Genomic DNA, 20,535 nt, shown 5'->3' with positions numbered 1-20,535 from the left:
GAAGAAATAGAGGAAGAGATGATGGCAAGAGAAGTGAGGGGGGTAAGCCAAGTTTATGGCAGGCTGTTGAAATGGCTGGAAAATAATGATCTTCAGATATTTGTGTATTTGATGAAGTAGGGGAGGTTACTACTTATTGATCACTTTCAGAAGACGTTCTATTATTTTCACTGGTTTGTGTATATTTATATCTCCCCTCATAGGTCATACAATACATTTTTGGTATAATCCTCAGAGCTTAATATTAATAATATTATGCAATTTAGTGTAATGGAGAAATGGGTTAGGCATTTTGGTTCTACTGCGTCTACTCCCGCCTTATTAGTTGCACCATGTTCACATGGTGCATGAAAAGCAAACGACCTTTATTCCAAGATTACTCATCTGTAAAATGAATATAAATAGTAATTGTGCTACACACCAAAATCTAAGTTCTTGGAAGACTCCAAAGAGCTCTAAGAGTGCAGGATATGAGGATTTAATATTAGAAATTCTTGTGTTTTTATTTTTCAGTGTCCAAATTCTTTGTTCACATTAGTTTTACTTATCTTTACCACTTTGTTAAAGGAAGAAATAGCTACAGTGGTAAATTTTTATGAGAGAAACTGAGAAACAGAAAAGTTAAGCAGTTGACAGTTTTTTTATGAATAAGGATTGAAATTTGTTATGTCCTAACTCCAAAGATGAATAGTATTTAGTATGTTTATTAGATATCTTATATATTGTTAATTCCATGGTATGTAGCTAAGGTTAAATCAAGTGCTGCCCACAAGTGAGTAGGTGTCATTTAATGTAACAAAAATTACAATTTCACATGCAAAAAGTATAAACAAAAAACCAGTTGGCAATTTTTTCAAGTTTTGTCAAGTTCATTTTAAACACATTTATATGTGCAATGTTTATTTCTATATGTGTATTATATGTACAGTGAAACTTATAGTGTTCTCTCTTGATTCAAAGTGCTAATTCAGTAAACATTTATTTTGGTGTTTTCCCTGAAAAAAAGCATTGTGCTAGACATTATGATGCTATAAAAATGATTAATATAGTTTCTATCCACAAGTTGCTCTGTCTGGTAGGGAAGAGAGATGAGGAACAATCATTTGTAATACAAGACACATAACAGTGAAAAGCAGGTATGCTTTAATAAAAGTTGAGGCAATTTGAAGCTCAGGTGAAGGAATGATTAATTCCAATGGTAGTGTGCTTCGTTGGATATGTGCTGGCCACAAAGGAATTTATATATGTGGAAAACATAAAAATGTAAGCCTGGCAATGTTTGACATGTAGCAAATACATGAGATATTCAAGGAAAAGAAAGTAGTCTAGTGGAGAAAGAAACTTTTAGAAAGAATGCTATGAGAGGAGAGATAGGACAAAACCAGATCTTGCAGGGTTTTAAAAGCTATACTAACCTTTTTTATCCTGCTAATCTTTAGAGCTTCTGCAACTCACTCTGAGCCCATGCCATAATCAGCTCTCTGGAAGGGTTCATTAGGTGAACCTAGATGAATTGTGTGAGTCGGAGGTATTGTTCACATCTCAGGGGAACTTTCTTTGTAGCCAGAAACTAACAAATATTTGGTGTGAGATTCTGGAGTTATATTGATTTAAAGTCATTTGCGGAGAGCTGATGATTTCAGGCACAGAAATATAGAAAAGAGCAATAACCAGCAAAGGGGATTTAAAAGTGGTATAAAGGAAATACAAGAAAATCCCCAATTGAATATAGTTAAGGAAGCCACAAAGACATTGGAAATTTGTGGAGTAATTGAGTGATTTTTGTATGAGTTTTATGACCAAGTAACTTAGGAAAACAGGGCATAGAAAAATCTCCCTCTTTGAAGATTCTCAATAGACTTTAGCTTTGAGAAATTTCATAGTGAAAAAAAAACCTGATTTAACTTAGTGTTTCCAAATTTATTTGACCATAGGAATATCCTCATAATATCCTCATAACATAGTAGCATCATCTTCCTGCAAAGTTTCCGAAGAACAGTGCTTTGGGAAGTTTGATCCATTCAAGTAAATGCAGTACCACAAATGATTTTGGTTTTGTAAGCATCAGGCATTGTCATTTTCATTCTTCTCTTCATGGGACCTCGCAATATTATCTTGCATTAGTCTCAAATTATTGCTTACTATACTAAAGTCAAGAAACTTGATTATAGTATTTTCATCAAATTTTTCAACATGAGTGACAAGGCCTATCCATTACATGGACAAATGACATGAGAGAGTCCACGTTGCAGTAGACATACTGTGGTGTCTAGTGATCATGTGTAGTCCCATAGAAAAAATAATGTCCAATGTTAGGATCTACCTAAACAAATTCCCACAAATGTGTGCTATATTAATATTGCTTTTTGAAAAATAACTGAAAGAATCACAAGCTGATTAGTTCAGATTTCGAATTCCTTCCTCCCAAAGGCATAGGATATTAAATTAAGAATATGTGTGTGTAGAATATACATGCGTACATGTTGTAATTAAGATATTTTTCTAATTTATAGCTCTTTCTGTTCACTAGGACATATGTAGAGGTTTTAAAAGTCATTAGAATGATTATTTCTGACTTAAGCAGCAGCTAATATCTCAATTTCTGCTCTCGTTCCATCTCTTTAAAGTCATTAGAGGCTGAATGTTTCTGAGGTATCCTTTAATGGATTTTATTGTTTCATTCGTATTAGTCACTACCAGTGCAAGTAATTCCACATTTATACTCTCAATAGTTATTTTTTAAAATACTATGTTCAGTTTCTTGAATGATTTTTAAGATATTTCAGCTGTGAAACAAAATGACTATAGCCTGTTAAAAAGGCTCTTTTGTATGGGCATTGCCTTTCACTGAACACACCTGTACATACGTCCCCTGTGTATTTCAAACGGCCTCTTGTTGATTATGCTAAGCTCTTAGCTACCCAAAAGGTAATGTTTTCATGTACAAATTAAGAAAGTGTCCAACTTGCAACTGAGCTACAACTAAGTACTCTAACCTGTCACTTTATTTTTTTTTATTTTTTTTTATTTATGATAGTCACACAGAGAGAGAGAGAGGCAGAGACATAGGCAGAGGGAGAAGCAGGCTTCATGCACTGGGAGCCCGACGTGGGATTCGATCCCGGGTCTCCAGGATCGGGCCTTGGGCCAAAAGCAGGCGCTAAACCGCTGTGCCACCCAGGGATCCCTAACCTGTCACTTTATAGACAATATAAAAATTAGATAATAATAGTCACAAGTACGCATGTCACGGATGCTATTCTTTCCATTGTTTTTCTTTTCTCTTTCTTTTTAAATTGTTCTTAGCAACCAATGAAAGATGAAATGCTGCACTGGTAAGAAAACAAAAATAATCCAACTTTTCTTTAATCTGTACAGAAGAGAGGAAAGCCAAGACTGAAGAGAAGATCAAAAAGGAAGTGAAAGGTGGAAAACAAGAGAAAGTGAAGCCAACAGCTGCAAAAGTCAAAGAAGTACAGAAAACACCACCTAAAGCCAAAGAGAAGGAGGGGAAAGAGACTGCGGCTGTGGCCAAGCATGAACAGAAAGGTAAACATTCAGAGGAGGTGGCCGGAGGTTCTAAGAGAACACTGGGCAAGAAGCAGATACAGTGAAATTAAAAACTCAAAAAGACCGAGATCAGACTTCAAGTGGGAATAAAAATACTGGTATAAGTGAATACACTTGAAAGGAAACGCAATATTTGGGAATTAAAATTCATTTATAGAGAGTCTAAAATGTGTTCACATATCTAAAGACGCATTCTGAAGTACTTTTAGAAGAGGATTTGAGTTAGTTATCTGAAGTTATTTGAAGGTTGAGGATAAATGTTAAATTCTTGAGGCACGAGATTTCTATTAAGAGGTAGAAAAGCAATTTTATGTTTCCTATTCTTTGGAGGACAGCAGTCCAGGAAAAATGACAATATTCAAGGAGGTTTTAAAGGGCATATGTTCAAACCATATAGTACAAGTATCATAAAAACTATCCGTACATTCCTGTTGCTCTCTGCAAGAGCACATAACTTAGAATACGCATTGAATTATTAAATTCAGTTAATTTAATGGACAGGAAGATACAGGGAAAAGAACTCTCAAGTTTCCTTGCTAGCTTCCACTGACTAAATTTATGACTTTAGAAATCTCCATATCTGACACTGTGCATCCCTACTTCACAGAAATAGAGCATTTAATATGGAGGTGGAGTATAAATTTTAAATGCTTTATGGAAAGGTGCTATGGAGACACAAAAGGGTGGAGTTTTCAGAGGGCAGCTGAGGGCTCATCTCATATCTCTGCTTCTCCTTGAATCTCTTCTTCCTGATGTCTATCCCCGGCACCATGCGCTACACTGTCCTAAGGCTTCCCATTAAGAACGTGGAATCTACTATGTAGGAACTATTTCTACAAATCTTTCTTAAGGGTGTTACAAAATAAAACTTTCCTTTACTCTGGTAGTCTTGAATAATTATATTTGAGGACTAAAACTGAGGGATGGTTTCTATGAGATTTTCATTAAAAATTTTGAAAACTTTACTACTGAGTAACCTATTTGGACGGTGAAACTGAAGATAATTTTCACCATCAGAAGACACAAGACATGAAATTTGAAATCTACACTTTGTTTTTTAGATTCCACATGTAAGTGAGATCATGTGGTATTTGTCTTTGCAATCCTCTCTTGTATTTTTTCTTTGAATCACTTTTTTTCCCTTGAATTCACAAGTCATATTTATAAATTTTGATTTGACAGAGGTTATATATTTTTGAGACTATATTTCAAAAAGGAAGGAAGGAAAAAAGAAAAAAATGTCTGTCTCTCTTTTTTGTCAATCACAAAATTTTGAAATAAAGGAACATCGCCTAAATTGAAAACTCTGTGGATTGCTGAAAAAGAGTGGGATTAAAACTTTGGAGCCCTAAAACTTTTATTCAATTGTAAAAATGATTATATTGCATCGAAAAAATTAAAAATATTGATTATTACTTATGACCTCTCTTAAAACCGTATGTTATTTCTGAAATATTTTGAGTAGAAAAAGAACTATAGTAAGTAAAGGGAATATTTCAAATGGACTATTTTACTGTGATAGAAAACAGGAAAACTAATCTTCTGACTCACTGATATATGTATTTAAAATGATTATCAGGGTCCTAAAATACTTTGCATTTTAGATTGCTCTTTAAAGACGAAAATAATCACATGAAACCAGCTGAAAAGTACCAAATATATTTTTATTTTTTGTTCATAAATACAGCATATAAAAATTCATACCACTTATATACAGGGGTATCACAATACTTACCTAGTAACTGGAACATGAATAAACTTTTTGATATCCATTTTTAGTATCTTTAGGGTTTTTTGTGGGGGGAGCACATTTCATTGATAAAGACACATCACTGGAACATTTTAAAATAATGTCTATTTTCTAGGTCACATATATTGTATTTCATTCATATCAGTAATCAGAACTATGCAAGATATCATTCTATTACCATTTTCATTTTCAATCTACTGTTTTCATTTGTACATAAAGAGCTATTTATCTATAAAAAGGACATTCAAATATCACTGAAAGTAAGAAACAAAAGCACAAATGTGATTTTATCAACTAAGTAAATGCATTTGCTAAAGTAAGTCTCCCTAATAAAACAGCTACCGTCAATTAAATCATTAGGTAAATAATCAAAACCTTACTTCTAATTGCTGGTTAGACAGAAATATTTTTTAAATTAAGCAAAGATTTAAGAACATTTATTTATTAAAAAAAACCTGATCACATTATGGTTTCACCTAAACACGATAAACGAAGATGCAGTGTTTCTTAAATAATCTATTTGGGGAAAAAAAAAATAATCTATTTGGGGGGTGGCTTTGAAATTGAGACTCTTGTATTGATGATGTAGTAAAATAGTTGAGTAAATTCTCCTTTGGGCAAGGGATTAGTTATTTGCTTAGCTTAAGTTAGTCTTGATGAATTTGAGTCTTTTTCAAATAGCTTTCTAAATAAATAAGGCCTATAGGTCTTTCCCTGGAAACAGATTTTTACATTTAGCACTTACACGTATTGTCAATTTTTAAATTATATAGTATACATGAAAATATATTCACATGTAGTTACTCAATATTACATATTTATAAACATTATATTTTCATGTAAAACATTGGGAATCAGACCCATAGGTGTGTACATGCCTACCATAAACTTACACATCCACTTACGTACCACATAATCTAGTTTTTATGGACCAATCTATTTAAAGTAGGGTAAGAAGGTTGGCATGTTCAGGCATTGATCTCTGATTTTCTGATGTCCTATGACAAATCTATGGGTAAGGAGAAAACCAAACCTCCCCACTGCTATACTCATTCTTTCTTTTCTTTCCCCTCCACTGCCTCTTTCTCCCTTTCCTACTCCTCCTCTCCCTCCTCCTCCTCCTCTTCTTCCTACTTCTTCATCTTCTTCTTTTCAACAACTATCTGAATATTTGTGGCAGGCGGAGAGAATATAGCTGATATGAAACTCCCATAGAGCACCAGAGTACACATGCCTCATGCTCATAAGAGGTTTTTTAGAATTTCCCTTCTGCTGACATTCTGCACCTAAAATGCATTTTCTCTCAGCTGCCACTCCACAGGGAACATGGCAGGAACATGACATCCAGGACTGCTCCTTGGGGAGGGGAGAAATTGTTAGCATGTGTTTATTCCTAGGAGATGTTCATTTGGTGGGAAAAAAATTTAACAAATGGTGACCACCTATGAAATTATATGAATTATTATATATGAATTATTATCACAAAACTATGAAAGTTAGCATAATAGAACAGTTCTTTAGGAAAATTTTCCCCGTTTAATGTTCGAGTTGCATTTAAAGAAGCAAATCAGAAAGGCTTGGTTTTGCTTTATCCTTAGACAGGTGAAGCAGACACACTGGAGGCTGCCTGACATATACTTGCCTAGAATTCTTGCACATTGTTTAGGTCAACACTCAGGACAGATGGAAATAGGCATCCTCATTTAAAATATTTGAAAATTCTTAATTTAAATATTGTAAAAATCCTCTCATTTTCCTATTGGCGCTATTAGAATGCAACATCACAGTATCACTCAAAACAGAAACAATCTAAGTATTGTAATTCAATTTTCTAGATTAAAAAACTAAACTTTTTTTAATTAATAAAGAATTTTGGGAGCACCTGGGTGGCTCAGTCAGGTAAGCACCTGCCTTCGGCTCTGGTCATGATTCTGGGGTCCTGGGATGTGGCCCCACATCAGTCTCCCTGCTTAATGGGAAGCCTGCTTCTCCCTCTCCTTCTGCAGCTTTCCCTGTTCTGCTTCCTTTCTTTCTTTCTTTCTCTCTCTCTCTTTCAAATCAATCAATCTTTTAAAAAATAAATTTTCTTTCTTAAATTGGAAGCACAGAGGATTATTGATACATTAATTAAATGAATGACTTTTGGAGCCAGAAAATATTGGTGAAATAAATGCAAGCATTTTACTTTGGTAATAATTTAACATAGAGGCTAATTTCACTGTCAGCATTCAGTTAAAAAAAAAAAAAAACTCTGAAGCATGAAGACTTTAGTTAATTCAACATACTATTCCATATGCTGTGTGTTCAAATATGCCATCACAACTTGCCACTTGCACAATGCAGAGAGCATTATTTCATTTTGGGGGATTACCCAAACCCTTCAAATTCCAGATAGTCCCTGCATTCTCACCTTCTTACATGCACATATTCTGAAGGCGATTGTGTCACTAGGAATCCACTGTGAAAGAAAAGAAAAAAACTGATGGATTTTTAGATCGATGATTCTGGTATGTAGTCTAGTTAGGTCTTCTGAGGAGTTTGTTAAAAATGCATATTCTAGGATTTAGACCCTAGAATTAGAACACATGCCTTGTCTGCTTGATATTTAAATTGCCCTTTGAGAACTACTTCTAAATTGTAGGAAAGACAAATCTAAAAAGAATATTGTCACTTAAGGTACTGAAACAAAGTGAGAAGCTTGAACATTTCAGGAAGTCTACCCTTGCTCCACCTCAAATTTGCCATGTAAAGGAAATACACTTTTTCTGTATCTTAGAGCCAAATCTCCTATTCCAGAATTTTGCTCGACAAAACATGTCTGTCCAGAAAAGAGAAAATATTTTCTATGTTAACCTTAATTCTCTCCTGTGCCATAGGGTTTGTGTGTCGTGGTTTTAGAAACCCTGGCTGTTACCACGGGTATATCCAGGAACAAATAGATTCCTGGATTTGAACTGAGAACCACCAACTCCCACCTCACCTATGGGAAAATGTGCTGTAATTCAAGAACCAACACACAAGCAAATCCTTGAAACTTTATGAGTTTTGGCTTACTCATATTTAGGTACTAATGAAAAGGATTATATTTTTACATTTACTGCAATAACTACATTTATTTGTTCGAAGACTGGCAGAATTTCATAATAAAATGGATTACCCTAAAAATACTGTTAATACTTTAAAGAAATAGGGTTTACAAAAATCACTGTATGTGTGTTTATTATACAGTAATAAGTTTTATTATTTCCCATGTTTGATATACTTAATTTCAAGCACGTAAGGGTGTGTCATGTTATGTAAATTGAATAAACTCTTGGTCCTAGAGCTGCCTTTGGATTTGTTAGATTCATGAAATGGCTATTTAGAAGGTAAATCATCTTGAACAAGATTAACTTCATAATATGCAAGTTTTAAAGAAGACCTGGCAAAACTTATGGAATAATTCACCCACTGAAATTTGTGTCGGAAAGACCTCAGCAGAATGTAATGTTCTGCAAAAATTGAAAGTTCACCACGATGGCTTTGATTTAGAGGGAAAATAAAGAAAAAACAAACAAACTGAAATCATTTGACTAAGTTTGCCTAAAGTGCTCAAATCCTTTTTCTTTAAAACTTTTTTTCATAGACCATAGGCTAGTCAAGATCATAAGATATCTTCAATGGCGACTACTCAATTAATGAGCTTAGCAATGACATCGTTTGATGCTGGAAGTCTGTTCTCCTGCACATACTCTTCTAGTTGGAGAGCATTTCCATGCAGAACCCCTAACGCCTTGCAAAGGAATTAGCCTTCCTGCTTGCCTTTTCAAGAAGATATTCTACAGCTCCATTTAGACACTTAGCAGAAGGGCTTGCAATGAATAATTGGTAAAGTGCTCCAAGTTGGAAATAATTTCCTCTTTCAAAACTTCTGGTTCATTATTGGAAGTGTATATAGGAATCACAAGAAAAAGTGCTCTAATATGATGACTTCTGTAATGAGTTTGATGAAAAGCGTTTTGATCTAAACAAACAAACAACCCAGCAACAACAACAACTGTATGATATTACCCTGAAGTAGTTTGTGCAGTTTTTTAAGGATATTTCTTATGTATGGAAGAAATAGAATCTTACATTTATTACATCTTTTTTCCCCTGTGTGTTCATATGAGTGCAAATTATTCCTTCACGGAAAATATTGTAGTAACTGAAATAGAATTGTGCTATTTTGTTTGTTTTGTGAAGCCATTTCTCTTTAGGAAAAAAAAAATGGTTTTGATGACATTTTTTCATTGCTCTTTTTCTTTCCACTCCATCAGATCAGTATGCATTCTGTCGATATATGATTGACATGTTTGTCCATGGGGATTTAAGACCAGGTATTCCAAAAAAATTTTTGTGCTTGTCTGTTCTAATAGTCTTAGTCTCTCAGACAGTTGGTTTTTTGTGTGTGTGTGTGCACTAAACTGTATTTTCATTTTAAAAAATTGCATAATGCATGTGTAGATCTAGAATAAAGCCAGTAAAAAAGCAGAAGTAATAACTGGCATTAGGGCCTTTAATTTTACCGCATGGCCTATTGCAAATGAAGTTGGCTGAAAGCTAAAAAAAAATATGCTAATATCTTCATCTACAAAAAATGCTAATATCTTTAATAATATCTTGGAGCAAAGAGGTGAATCATCTTATTTTATTTCGAGTAAACTTATAAGGCCGCCGACAATAAAAGTATCCCTTTTTTTTCAGTAGTGAAAAATATTCATATTAAATCCATCAGAATTCAAATATTTAATTTGTTTCAATTTTTTTTTTTTTCTCACATGAACCAAGATTAGCCACTCCAGGGATCTACTATTGATGGAAATAGTCAACCTGGGAGTTAATAGTTAACACAATGGGAAAGTATTTTTACTGAAAGCAATTTATCTCTCATCTCTCCTATCTTTTTTAATTGTTGCCTAGAGTGTAACAAGGGATTCTTTACTAATATCTTAACTAAGAATGAATGACTCCATTGCTTATACTTGGCCTTTTGCAGATTTAAAGACTGATAAGAACTATGTTATATTTGGGAGAACAATTCTAAGAAGATGGTATTGTTAAGGAAGGAGATAATTTAAATTAGAATAATTGAAGCTTAATTGCTTTGTTTAAAGCAAATTATATTTTGCCTCTAAACTATTTTCATGGAAATTTCTCCAAACTTTATGACTACATTTATGCATGTATTGGCAAATTGGCATCATCATATTTAAAACAAGTATATAACACATTTAGCTCCTAGAAAATTTGAAGATCATGAGAATTTTGGCTCTCAGGAAAATTGAGTTAATTCTCATAATTTATTCAAGTGAATTTCCACTCCCTCCTCTTCTTCAGTTTTTAAATCCTTTTACTCTTTTTTTGTTTACTTTCTTATGAGTTAGAAACTGAAATGAAAGGGAAATCATTGAAAAGTATGGTGACTCAGTTGGATGATGACTCATTTGGGAAAAAGGATTGTTAACATACGTGTATAAAAGCATAGTAAAATTAAATGGAAACATGCAGGAAACTAATTTAATAATATAGTGAAAAAACAGGGCTTTGGACGTAAATACAGGTGTAATGCTAGACCCCATCCTTTTCTAGCATTGTACCATAAGCAAATCATTGAACCCCACCTCGTCTTCAGTGTCCTTACATTGAGGTCAGAGTCATGACCTTGCCAATTTGTTGACCAAGCATATAAATAGATACATAAAATACTATTATTCTAACTTTATTCTTTAAATCGTTCAATTTAGCACAGCCTGTCTGCGTGAGTACCCCACATGAAAGAAACAACATTAGTGACTCTCGCTCTCTCTACAACATTAAGTCAATTTTAGGTAACAGATTTGCTGACAAGTTTATTTAACTGTGATGGTTTTAAAAAGTTATATTCTACACATATTTTGCTTCGAAAATATCAACTATTTCCTTGTAATGCAACATGAATCTATATTACTAATGAGCACGAGTTTTTAAATGCCATTGCTTGAGGAAAATAATGTGTTCATTGTGCTCCCCAAATTATTCATAGAGCTACTAATTGATCATAGAATGCAGTTTCTAGGAAACTCACAGGACAGAGGGAACCATACATTGTCAAAGTCAATGAGAGATGCTAAGAGTTTAACAGTCACAAGCTAATCATTTCTTTCCAAAAATTCAACAACAAATGAGGATCAGAAGGAACAGTGAAACCATCTCTGCCTGAGTTAAGGAGAATTCTGTTATTAACTATACAGGAAAACTCTTCTAATGTCCCATGTGAACATTTTCTAAATAGGCATGAGTTTAGATCTGTAGCACTATCTGATATTCTAACTCCTGGAAATCATTACCAAGTGCTATGGGATTATATTTCATACTAGCAGTTATTACCTTTCTAACCGCCTTCCTAATTTATTTCATCTACCTACATTCATGATTTTGAAGGCTTATTGCTATAATGTCTAAGAAATACAGGAATATGTAGATCAGTATTTTGGGGGAAATTCTGTATTTTAGTCTTTCAGGGGCTGGAAAGGAAGAAGTTGGAGAAGGGAAAAAATATCTATATGGTATGCCTATTGTTTCATGTAACAAATTCTATGAACCTTCATAAGTGCACAGGAGGAAAATTTATATTACTTTTGTTGGTGACACAGTACAGAGAGCACTAAATATGGCCTGCGTTTTGAAAAATAAGGAATGAGAAACAAGATTTTATCTGGGTACAGTAATTCAGAGAAAATGCAAGTGATAAGACTCTGACTCTGACTGACAATTAGAGAATAAAACAATTCCTGCCAAGTTTATTGCTCTGCGTGTATCCAGTATTTATAAAACATTTGTGCTTCCATCTGTTTCTGTTTGGAATTAGTAGAACACCTGTTATTGTTTAGCTAGAGTTCATTATTAATTATTGGTAATGAATTTTTTAAACTATAATTTGATTTTCCCTTTGGGATAAAGAACTTCCCTTATATAATGTTGCCACACCCTCAAAAGTAGCCCAAATTACAGTTGTGATTTGGAAAACCTTATTAATGAAATGTACTGACACTATGACATTAGTCTCAAGGTTTGCCTTTTATCCCATTAAATAAAATACTTCTAACAACGATAGTCTTACCAATTTTTTTGGCTAAGAAATACCTGAAAATGAACTGAATTGCTCTTTTTGAATCTCCGTAGTGAATATGCACTATCTTACGGTCAGTAACAATCCCCACCTCAATTATGAGGACCATCTTAACAAGCCAACATTAAATGTATGGATCGTATCATTTTGTTGAATCTAATTAAAATTCACCTGTACTGATTCACTCTATATTAAATTGGAAAATCAAGAAAATTCTATTTAAACCTAGAAAGTGAGTATATTCTACTAAGGCTGGCCCTATGGGCAACTGGAGTAGATGTATATGTGCAATGTATAATTTTAGGGGTGTTATAGATACTGAAATGCTTCCCTCTCTAAAAATATTCTCTCTACTGCTCTTAAATGATCTAACAACTCTGCCATTAGATCTCTTGATTGTGTACATGGTCAATGTTATAGAAAATGTTTTGAATAGTCCCTAAACTGCCTTAGGGAAAAGAAGAAGGAAAGAGTGAGGAGGGAAGGGAGGACGACCCACCCTGTTTTCCTAAGGTGGCTCTCCTGAGGCTGATGATTCACACTTTTTAGGATTAAATAGTCTAGTTGTCATTTTCTTATGAGACAACTAAGGAAACCAGTCAAGGCAGATATAGTAGCTACATAAAGACTCAATTTACAGAGTTTCATACTTTTTGTTTTGTTTGTTTTGCTTTTAGAAATTGATAGTACTGAAGGTCAAGATAAATGATTTCAGATTTATTCATCTTTATCAACCTTCCAGTAACTCCAATTTCCTTTTCAATACTTTGCTGCTAAGCACATTTTTCTTAAGTGATAGCCATACTCATAATTTCATTCATTTACGTAGACTCTAAAAGAACCATCGCGATCTTGCTAGGCATTTTCACATTTCCTCTTCATCAAGTTCCCCTGGGCCAAATGAATTGCATGTATTGCTGGGCAAAGTCAACTGAGTTAGGCAAGAGATAAATTTCAATAAGGAAAAAAAAAATCACATGGCTCACAGACCTCTTCATATTTACTATAGATAAGGAAATCAATTTAAATGTCCAGCACAGGAACCAGGCCTCCTGTACTTTTGCTTAGTCATTTTAATACTTTTCTTCAGCTCTTCATCTCTGTATGAAAAAAAAATTGTAATCATAAAACCATTACGATTAAAGTTCAATACCAGTTAAAGTTTATCCCTTAGAAGTTATCCCAACCATTGAAATTCCACCTGCTGTCTGACTTTTACTTGGGCCAAGAATTTATGTCAAGGTAATTTATTCCACTTTCTGTGTCATTTGCTCTCTTAAAATTGAAGGTATTCACCTATCAAAATCTTCTCTGACTATAATAAGGTATTCTTTGGCAGCTCGTATTCCAATTCTATGGGTTTTAAGTCCAAGCTAGAAAGAGCCTCAAGGAATAAGTTAGTACTCCTATTTTATTAAGATCCTTTTCTTGAACTTTAGTTGTGCCTAACTGCATTTTTGGTTTGATCCTGCTGAGAAGAGGTCAAATGTAATTGCATTATAGTCACTGTTATTTAACGGTTTAATCTAATGTATTTCAGAGCTCAATTGGCTGTAATGGAAAAGACTAGGTAAGAGTCAGCCTTACTTTACTTTTCTCTAAAAAAAGTACTGTTCCATAAAAACATACTTACTGTAGTTCGAACATCTAATTATCTTCACAAAATAAAAGCTTTGGGAGTTTTGATGTTAACTCAATGAATATTTGTTGAATCCCCTTAGCTAGCTGATAGCCTAGAAAAGAGATAAGACATAGCATAAATAACTTTATAACCAGGGATAAGTTGATAAGTGCAATAGAGGTTTAGAAAGTGTACATGATCATCTCAATATACTAAGAACAATAGTTATCTCCACTTACCACTTGGACCTCTCAATGTTTTTTAATATTTTGAATCATTTTTAAAAATGGTTCATAGAAGTAAGGATGAAGGGATATTGAAAATTGTGATATAAATGTAAATACAGCAAAGCTAAAAGTTTATTTAATCAGTTTTCTGATTTTGAATGTATATATACTCCAAATTGGAAATATCTTCAAAATGAACTAACTTCACATCTATTTATCATGCATAAACATGTCATATATGCATCTAATAGATACTAATTCCAGATTTCAAACACATCTCTAATAGGTTCTAGCACAATATTATTTCTGGTTCTTTTAGAATTTATATTTCAAAAATGCAGCAAATTTTTGAAATCTTTGAGGTTCATAATTTCATTGAGAAGACAATATCATCTCCATCCCATCACTGTGAGACATTTTTTAGCTTTATAAACATTCTTTAAAATTATAAATCCAATGATTTTTTAATTTATACATTATTGATTTCATTCTGATACCTGCTTTTACCTTTCTTTAGCATTTGTGCACTTAAAAACTACAAATTTTCTCACACAGATTTTATAAAAGGTGAAAAAGTACTGTAACATACCCTTCTAACAAAATGAGACAGGCTAGATTCTTGCACAAAATATTGAGTGATAAGGTCATGGTTGAAGGACTAACTGAATGAGAATACTATATTTCCTTTTTGTCCTTTGAAATGAATTATTCACTTACTGATTCTATTTTTTTTAAGATTTTATTTATTTATTCATGAGACACACAGAAAGAGAGAGGCAGAGACACAGGCAGAGGGAGAAGCAGTCTCCATGCAGGGAGCCTGATGCGGGACTCGATCCTGGGAGTCCAGGATCAGGCCCTGGGCTGAAGTCAGGTGCTAAACCGCTGAGCCACTAGGGATCCCCTCACTCGCTGATTTTTGAGAAAATTCATTGCTATCTGAAAATTCATGGTCTGAGATTTCATTTGAATGATCAATTTCAATTTCACCCTAATCATTAAAGTTTAGTATACTGTTATCTCTCTTTTTGCATTCATCTCCTGATTTTAGTAACTGAAATACCTTCTTCGGTTGATTTTCTTCTCTTTGCAGCTATAGATGAAAAATAGAACTTCTAAATTCTAAACTGTGTTCAAAGAAACTAAAAGTAGACCATACAAATGTTTCCAGACTTCTTTTATACCTTCTCAAATGATGATGCACTACTTTAGTCACAGCAGGGAAGCTGAATAATGATGAGATAATGATGGTTTATTTTGCAGTTGCATCATCCTTCCAAGCAACTGCATCATTTTTCTATTTTTCTTATTATTTTAGTCATTTTTAGCATTGTTAGGAATAATTGATGAGTAATAATGAAATAATTCCTAAGTTGATGAGATTGAAATGTTCAAGATGGGGGGAAAAACAGTATAATATAGATTCCATCATGTGTCCTGGATTTCCAAAATTGTCCAATGGTGCTACATGGTAATTACAAGTTATAATGAATTTTTAAATGATTTTATAATTTTGTTTATAAAAAAACTACATTTAATTTATAATTTTATTCTATTTAAAAAAATAAGTAATATTTTTCTTTGCCCTTTGGAAAACCTATAAGAAAAAATAAGACAAGTCAGTCTCTACAAGTAGTTATAATTGCTCAAAACCAAACCAAACCAAACCTCAAAAACTAAGATTAAAAAAAAAACAAAAAAAAACTAAGATTAGCTTCAATAGACTCTGATAGGCACACTGAAAATCAATAGTGAGAACATAAATGTGAAGGTCACACAAGCCAGGATTTAAATACTTTTCTTCTGCTAATTTTTTTTCAGTCTCAGTTTTTTATTAAAATATATTTCTTAAGGTTTTTAAAATGATGAAATGAGAAACTACATGCCCATGTTCTCTCCCCACATGTTTTTCCTTTCTCTTTTACTATGAAAATTTACTGCAATAAAGATAATGCTTTTGGTGTGAAAAATCAGAGAAGATCCTATGGAAAAAGAAAAATGGAAATGCGTCTTGAGACATTGGTAGACTATGTCTATATGAATTTAAGGATAAAGATATAAAGGCTGAAGGGATAACACTTAAGGCACAGAATCACACTATCTTGAAATGTTCTTTTGTGACTACCAGCTGGTGAGTATTTATTCTCTGCTAGTTTCTTAAAATAATCTTATTTAATCCTTATAAAACTTGGGAAGAGTGTTATCATCAACCTTGTTTTATAGAACAGAGAATTGAGGTAGAGAGAATTTAAGTGTTTTGTCCAAGTCAAACACCATGCAGACAGGGGATTCAAACCCAGCCTGACTAATTCTAAAGCCCAAAGCTTCCTGCTTTTTTAGGTATAGATGCACAACTACAAGTGGCTCACTCCGATTGACACTCAGGGAACCTAGAAAGAGAAACAGAATTGGAAACATTTGTGCAAGAAGCTTTGGAGGGAATGAAATTGGAAAGACCAGTTGAGCTATGTCTAAGGAGAGGAAGTTAAGATTGATCTTGGGAGATGTAATAAAGAGGATTAAGATGATTTTAGAGATATCACAGCAGTAGAATCATGGGATTTATTATCACAAATACCAAAGGAGAGGAAAGTAAGATTTTTCAGAGGTTGTTGGCCTGAAAAACTAAACCAAATCAACCAACCAACCAACAAAAAAAAAACCCAAATAGGGGCTAAAGGAGGAGAGTGGGTCAAAAGTCACAGGAGTGGGCAGGGCTGGAGACATAGGAGATTTGGATACCTTTTCTGTTCTTAAAGCCACAGTTGCTATTCAGCTGCAAAAGGGGAATATGTGTGAGATTCCCCTCCAAACATCGTTTGTCAAGCACCTGCTAAATACCAAGGCTCATACCAGGTACTTTCACACACTTTACTCATTAAATTCTCATAACAACTTCTGAAGTCATCTGCAGTTAGACAACCAAATGTGGAGTTTCAGGGAGAGGTCAATGGTGGAAATGAGGTTGCCAAAAGAGTGAGTTAAAGAAGTCGGCATACAGATACTGAATACCTTCTTCATGATCTGCAGTCCCCAACCAAGCACAGTAGGGGATGTAAGAATGCTAAAGGAAGATCTCTAACTTTAACCAGTGGAATGGATGAGTATTTGAAAGAGAAAAAGGAACTAATAAATGGTAGGAAAAGGTTAAAGTTGGCAGAGAGATTGAGCATAATACTGATATTAATTGTTACAAGTTTCAGAGAGACATCTGTGGTTCCTGATGTCAGGGGAGATAAAGACATCTAGGACTTGAAGGATGGATTATTAGTATTTGATGCAGCTTAAAGGAATACACAGGCCTTGCTTTGTATATGAATGGAAGAGAAAATGAACAGGGACGTGACATGCCAGTGCGTGTGAAATTGATGTGCTTGTACAACGACGAGGGGATCAGATTGACAGCAAGCTAAGTTATGACTAGAAAACATCAGCAAAGTAAGAAGTGGATAAGTTTGTGGTGACATTACAGCTGCTCGGTCAATCAGGCCAAGCTGAAACTTGGAGCGGAAGAGGGTCTTTGAAACATTTTAAGCAGAACAATGACGTGAAACCAGTGTTTCAGAGAGTGTGATCAGATAGGGATTTAAAGGATTGAAAAATGGAGTAAAGTTTATGAAATATTGCAAAAGCTGATAAACCAAAAACATGGCTTTAAAGGAAGAAAGGGCAAATTTACTAGGCCATTGTTCATATAGGTGGTCATGGGGACTGGGTGCAAGTAACTTACGAAATTAGTGTTGCAACTCAAAATGCTACAAACTGTTTTGACAATCAAAGTTCACACAGGTGGTAGAAACTCAAATGAAGTTAAGAGATAAATGAGGAGGGTGAAATATGTGTGACTATTTATTAAAAACATAGTGTAGTAAAAACAAAAAAAGTGCTGGAACTGAGCCACTGAGCCATCATCTAGAAAGAAGCAATGATTTCCTTTCCTTCTCTGGCTGAGTTTTGTTGTTTTGCACAACTTTGCTTTGATCTTCAGAGGTAGCCACACACAGACATTTCAGGCGGTGAAATCAGGTGGTTAGGCATAGACTCCACAGCCAGAAAGCACGGTTTCAATTCTAGGCCCTGCCACTTGCTTGAAATAAGACGTAGTCAAATTAACCAATCTCTTTCAGCCTTCATTTCCTCCTCCGTCAAAGGAGGCTGATAAGGTTGTGACAAAACACATTTGCAAAGGGTCAAAGCACACTTACGGGTCCCGGGCTCTCCGCGTGTGGGCTCTTCTTTGGTCATTGAGCACATATCGATGAGTTGTTACCAGCAGAATTGTGTTAGGGAGAGGAAAACGTTTTTTTCGGATCCACAGCAACAAATCATCTGTAACACTAATTTTGCCCACTGTAGCCATCTGCTGTCTTCCAGCCTTGGTCTTACCCCCTACATAAAGTGGGCAAAAATACATAATCCACACTGTGATATTGAGGATCATATGAAAAATCTTGCATTAAATACATAGAATGAGTTTGATTGAAGTGTATTTTAGGTAAATTCTAGGTCCTATGCCAGATTCTAGGGATATAACAGTGAACAAATATGCATGGTGCTTACTTATCCTTTAAAGTGGGATCATAGACATTACTTTTTAGAGTTGACATGTGGATTCAGTCATGAACACACACACACACACTGGAAAGACTGCTTGACTGACAAGCATAAGCATCATGTATGTCTGTAGCGGTGTTGGGGCTGGTGATTGTGTCCAAATACAGCAAAATTGTGCTTTTCCTCTCACCCCTCCCTGTGTCTTTCTGATTTAATGATCGTGTATGATTACCATTCTCTCCCTAGCAAGTCTTTGTTTTCTGCCTTGGACATACCTTTAAGAAAAATTTGCTTTAAATCCCTCCTGGCTTATGTTTTGCCAAATCCATGGTACGTTTATTGAATTAAATTCATGATGCCTAATATTTATCTCAATGACAAAAATTATTGATGATCATCCCAGAGCAGCCCTCTTTACTCATTCCTAGAAATAATCTTGTTATTTAAGAAGATGACAGGCTTCTGAGCATTGCAAATAGGCCCCGCATAAAGATTCTTAAGGGAGTTACTGGTGGTATCTCTAGAGACAGAGGCTCAGAATTAACAAAGACTGGTTTGCGACACGTGTCTGTAAACTGTAGGCCGCATAAAGCATTAGAACGAAGTGGTGAAGTGAAGGGGAGAAATCCTATGCTTAATCACAGGTGTGCATAGTTCATGGACTTGGCATATCCCCGTGAGGGTTGATTCTGATTATCTGAAGGTGGGCAATGTTCAAGGTAAATGTATAAGATTTTCATATTTGTCACAATCCATCCACGAAACATTCCCATCACTATAAATAGCCGGTATGTACACAGACGTAGATCCGAGCACTTCTGAGTGGCTGTGATTCCTCTAACGCTGCTGTTCTCTCTCAAGCAGCCTTGTAGTGATGAAGAGGCTGCAGGTTTGGGGAGAAAGCTAGTAAATAAAAAGACTGATGTCCTCATAATATCGAGTTCGATGACTTCACTTCTCTGTGTCCATTTAAAAAGAACAAAACAAAGGCTTGTGTCATTCTTCTCACATGCTTCCTACCCTTTTGAAAGTGGTGCTAGATTTTAGAGGAGTATCTGCAGTGAGGAAACTTTGATTCAAGTATCGTTTTGGTCTAGCCTTGTCACTGTTAATGGCACGGACTTGTTGTCAGACAAAAATAAATTCCTCCTCAGGTAACCCACTGAGACTATTCAAAGCATGTTCTAAAATAGTCTGAAAAAGGAACAAATAATACGGAGTCATTTGAATTGCTGCATGAAAAGCAAGGAAAATTAAGGCTTAATCAAAGAATTATCAAACTAATTAGGTGTTATTTATTAATGTGTCATGTCTTGTAATAATCTTATCTGTCAGTTCATATGCAAGAGTGCAGATTAAAAAAGCATTCCAGTAATTACGTGAATATATTCCCCTCCTGCTATTCCAAGGTTCATTTGGGCGGCCCTGTAGACAAAGAATAGAGAATCCGTGACTTTCTTTCTAACCATTCAAGTAAATATATAGTTCTTACCACTTTTCTTAAGCAGGATTTAATTTAAACATGGAAATAATAAGTATGTCCCATAGCTATTTTGACAGAACTAATTGTGAACTAAGCAGTTTGATATGACTGCTTTCAGAGACTTATAGATGATTCCTCATCCATGGCCGTTTTTCCCTGTGCCAGGATGTTTGTGCAAGATGAAGACAATGACTAATTTTG

At 34.5% G+C, this 20,535-nt stretch overlaps 1 protein-coding gene and 1 long non-coding RNA gene across 11 annotated transcripts in view; one reads left to right on the top strand and one right to left on the bottom strand.

Moving 5' to 3' along the window:
• Window positions 1–4,989, top strand: part of LOC121484758 (triadin) — a 112,982-nt gene extending 107,993 nt beyond the window's left edge. The window contains exon 8 of the mRNA XM_041744420.1: window positions 3,379–4,989. Within this exon, the coding sequence (XP_041600354.1) occupies window positions 3,379–3,614 (236 nt within the window). The 3' untranslated portion in view covers window positions 3,615–4,989. The remainder of the gene's footprint in view (window positions 1–3,378) is intronic.
• A 4,986-nt stretch (window positions 4,990–9,975) lies between these two features.
• Window positions 9,976–20,535, bottom strand: part of LOC121484759 — a 42,739-nt gene continuing 32,179 nt past the window's right edge. For all 10 annotated transcript variants that reach the window (XR_005986101.1, XR_005986099.1, XR_005986100.1 and 7 more), the window contains 4 exons: window positions 20,231–20,276; window positions 18,503–18,686; window positions 14,083–14,182; window positions 9,976–13,549 (listed from right to left, as the gene is read on the bottom strand). This is a non-coding gene — a long non-coding RNA (uncharacterized LOC121484759). The remainder of the gene's footprint in view (window positions 13,550–14,082; window positions 14,183–18,502; window positions 18,687–20,230; window positions 20,277–20,535) is intronic.

This window comes from Vulpes lagopus, chromosome 2 (assembly GCF_018345385.1).
Source record: "Vulpes lagopus strain Blue_001 chromosome 2, ASM1834538v1, whole genome shotgun sequence".
Taxonomy (NCBI): domain Eukaryota; kingdom Metazoa; phylum Chordata; class Mammalia; order Carnivora; family Canidae; genus Vulpes; species Vulpes lagopus.
The sequence above is the reverse complement of the archived record's forward strand: the minus strand, read 5'-3'. Positions and strand labels throughout refer to the sequence as shown.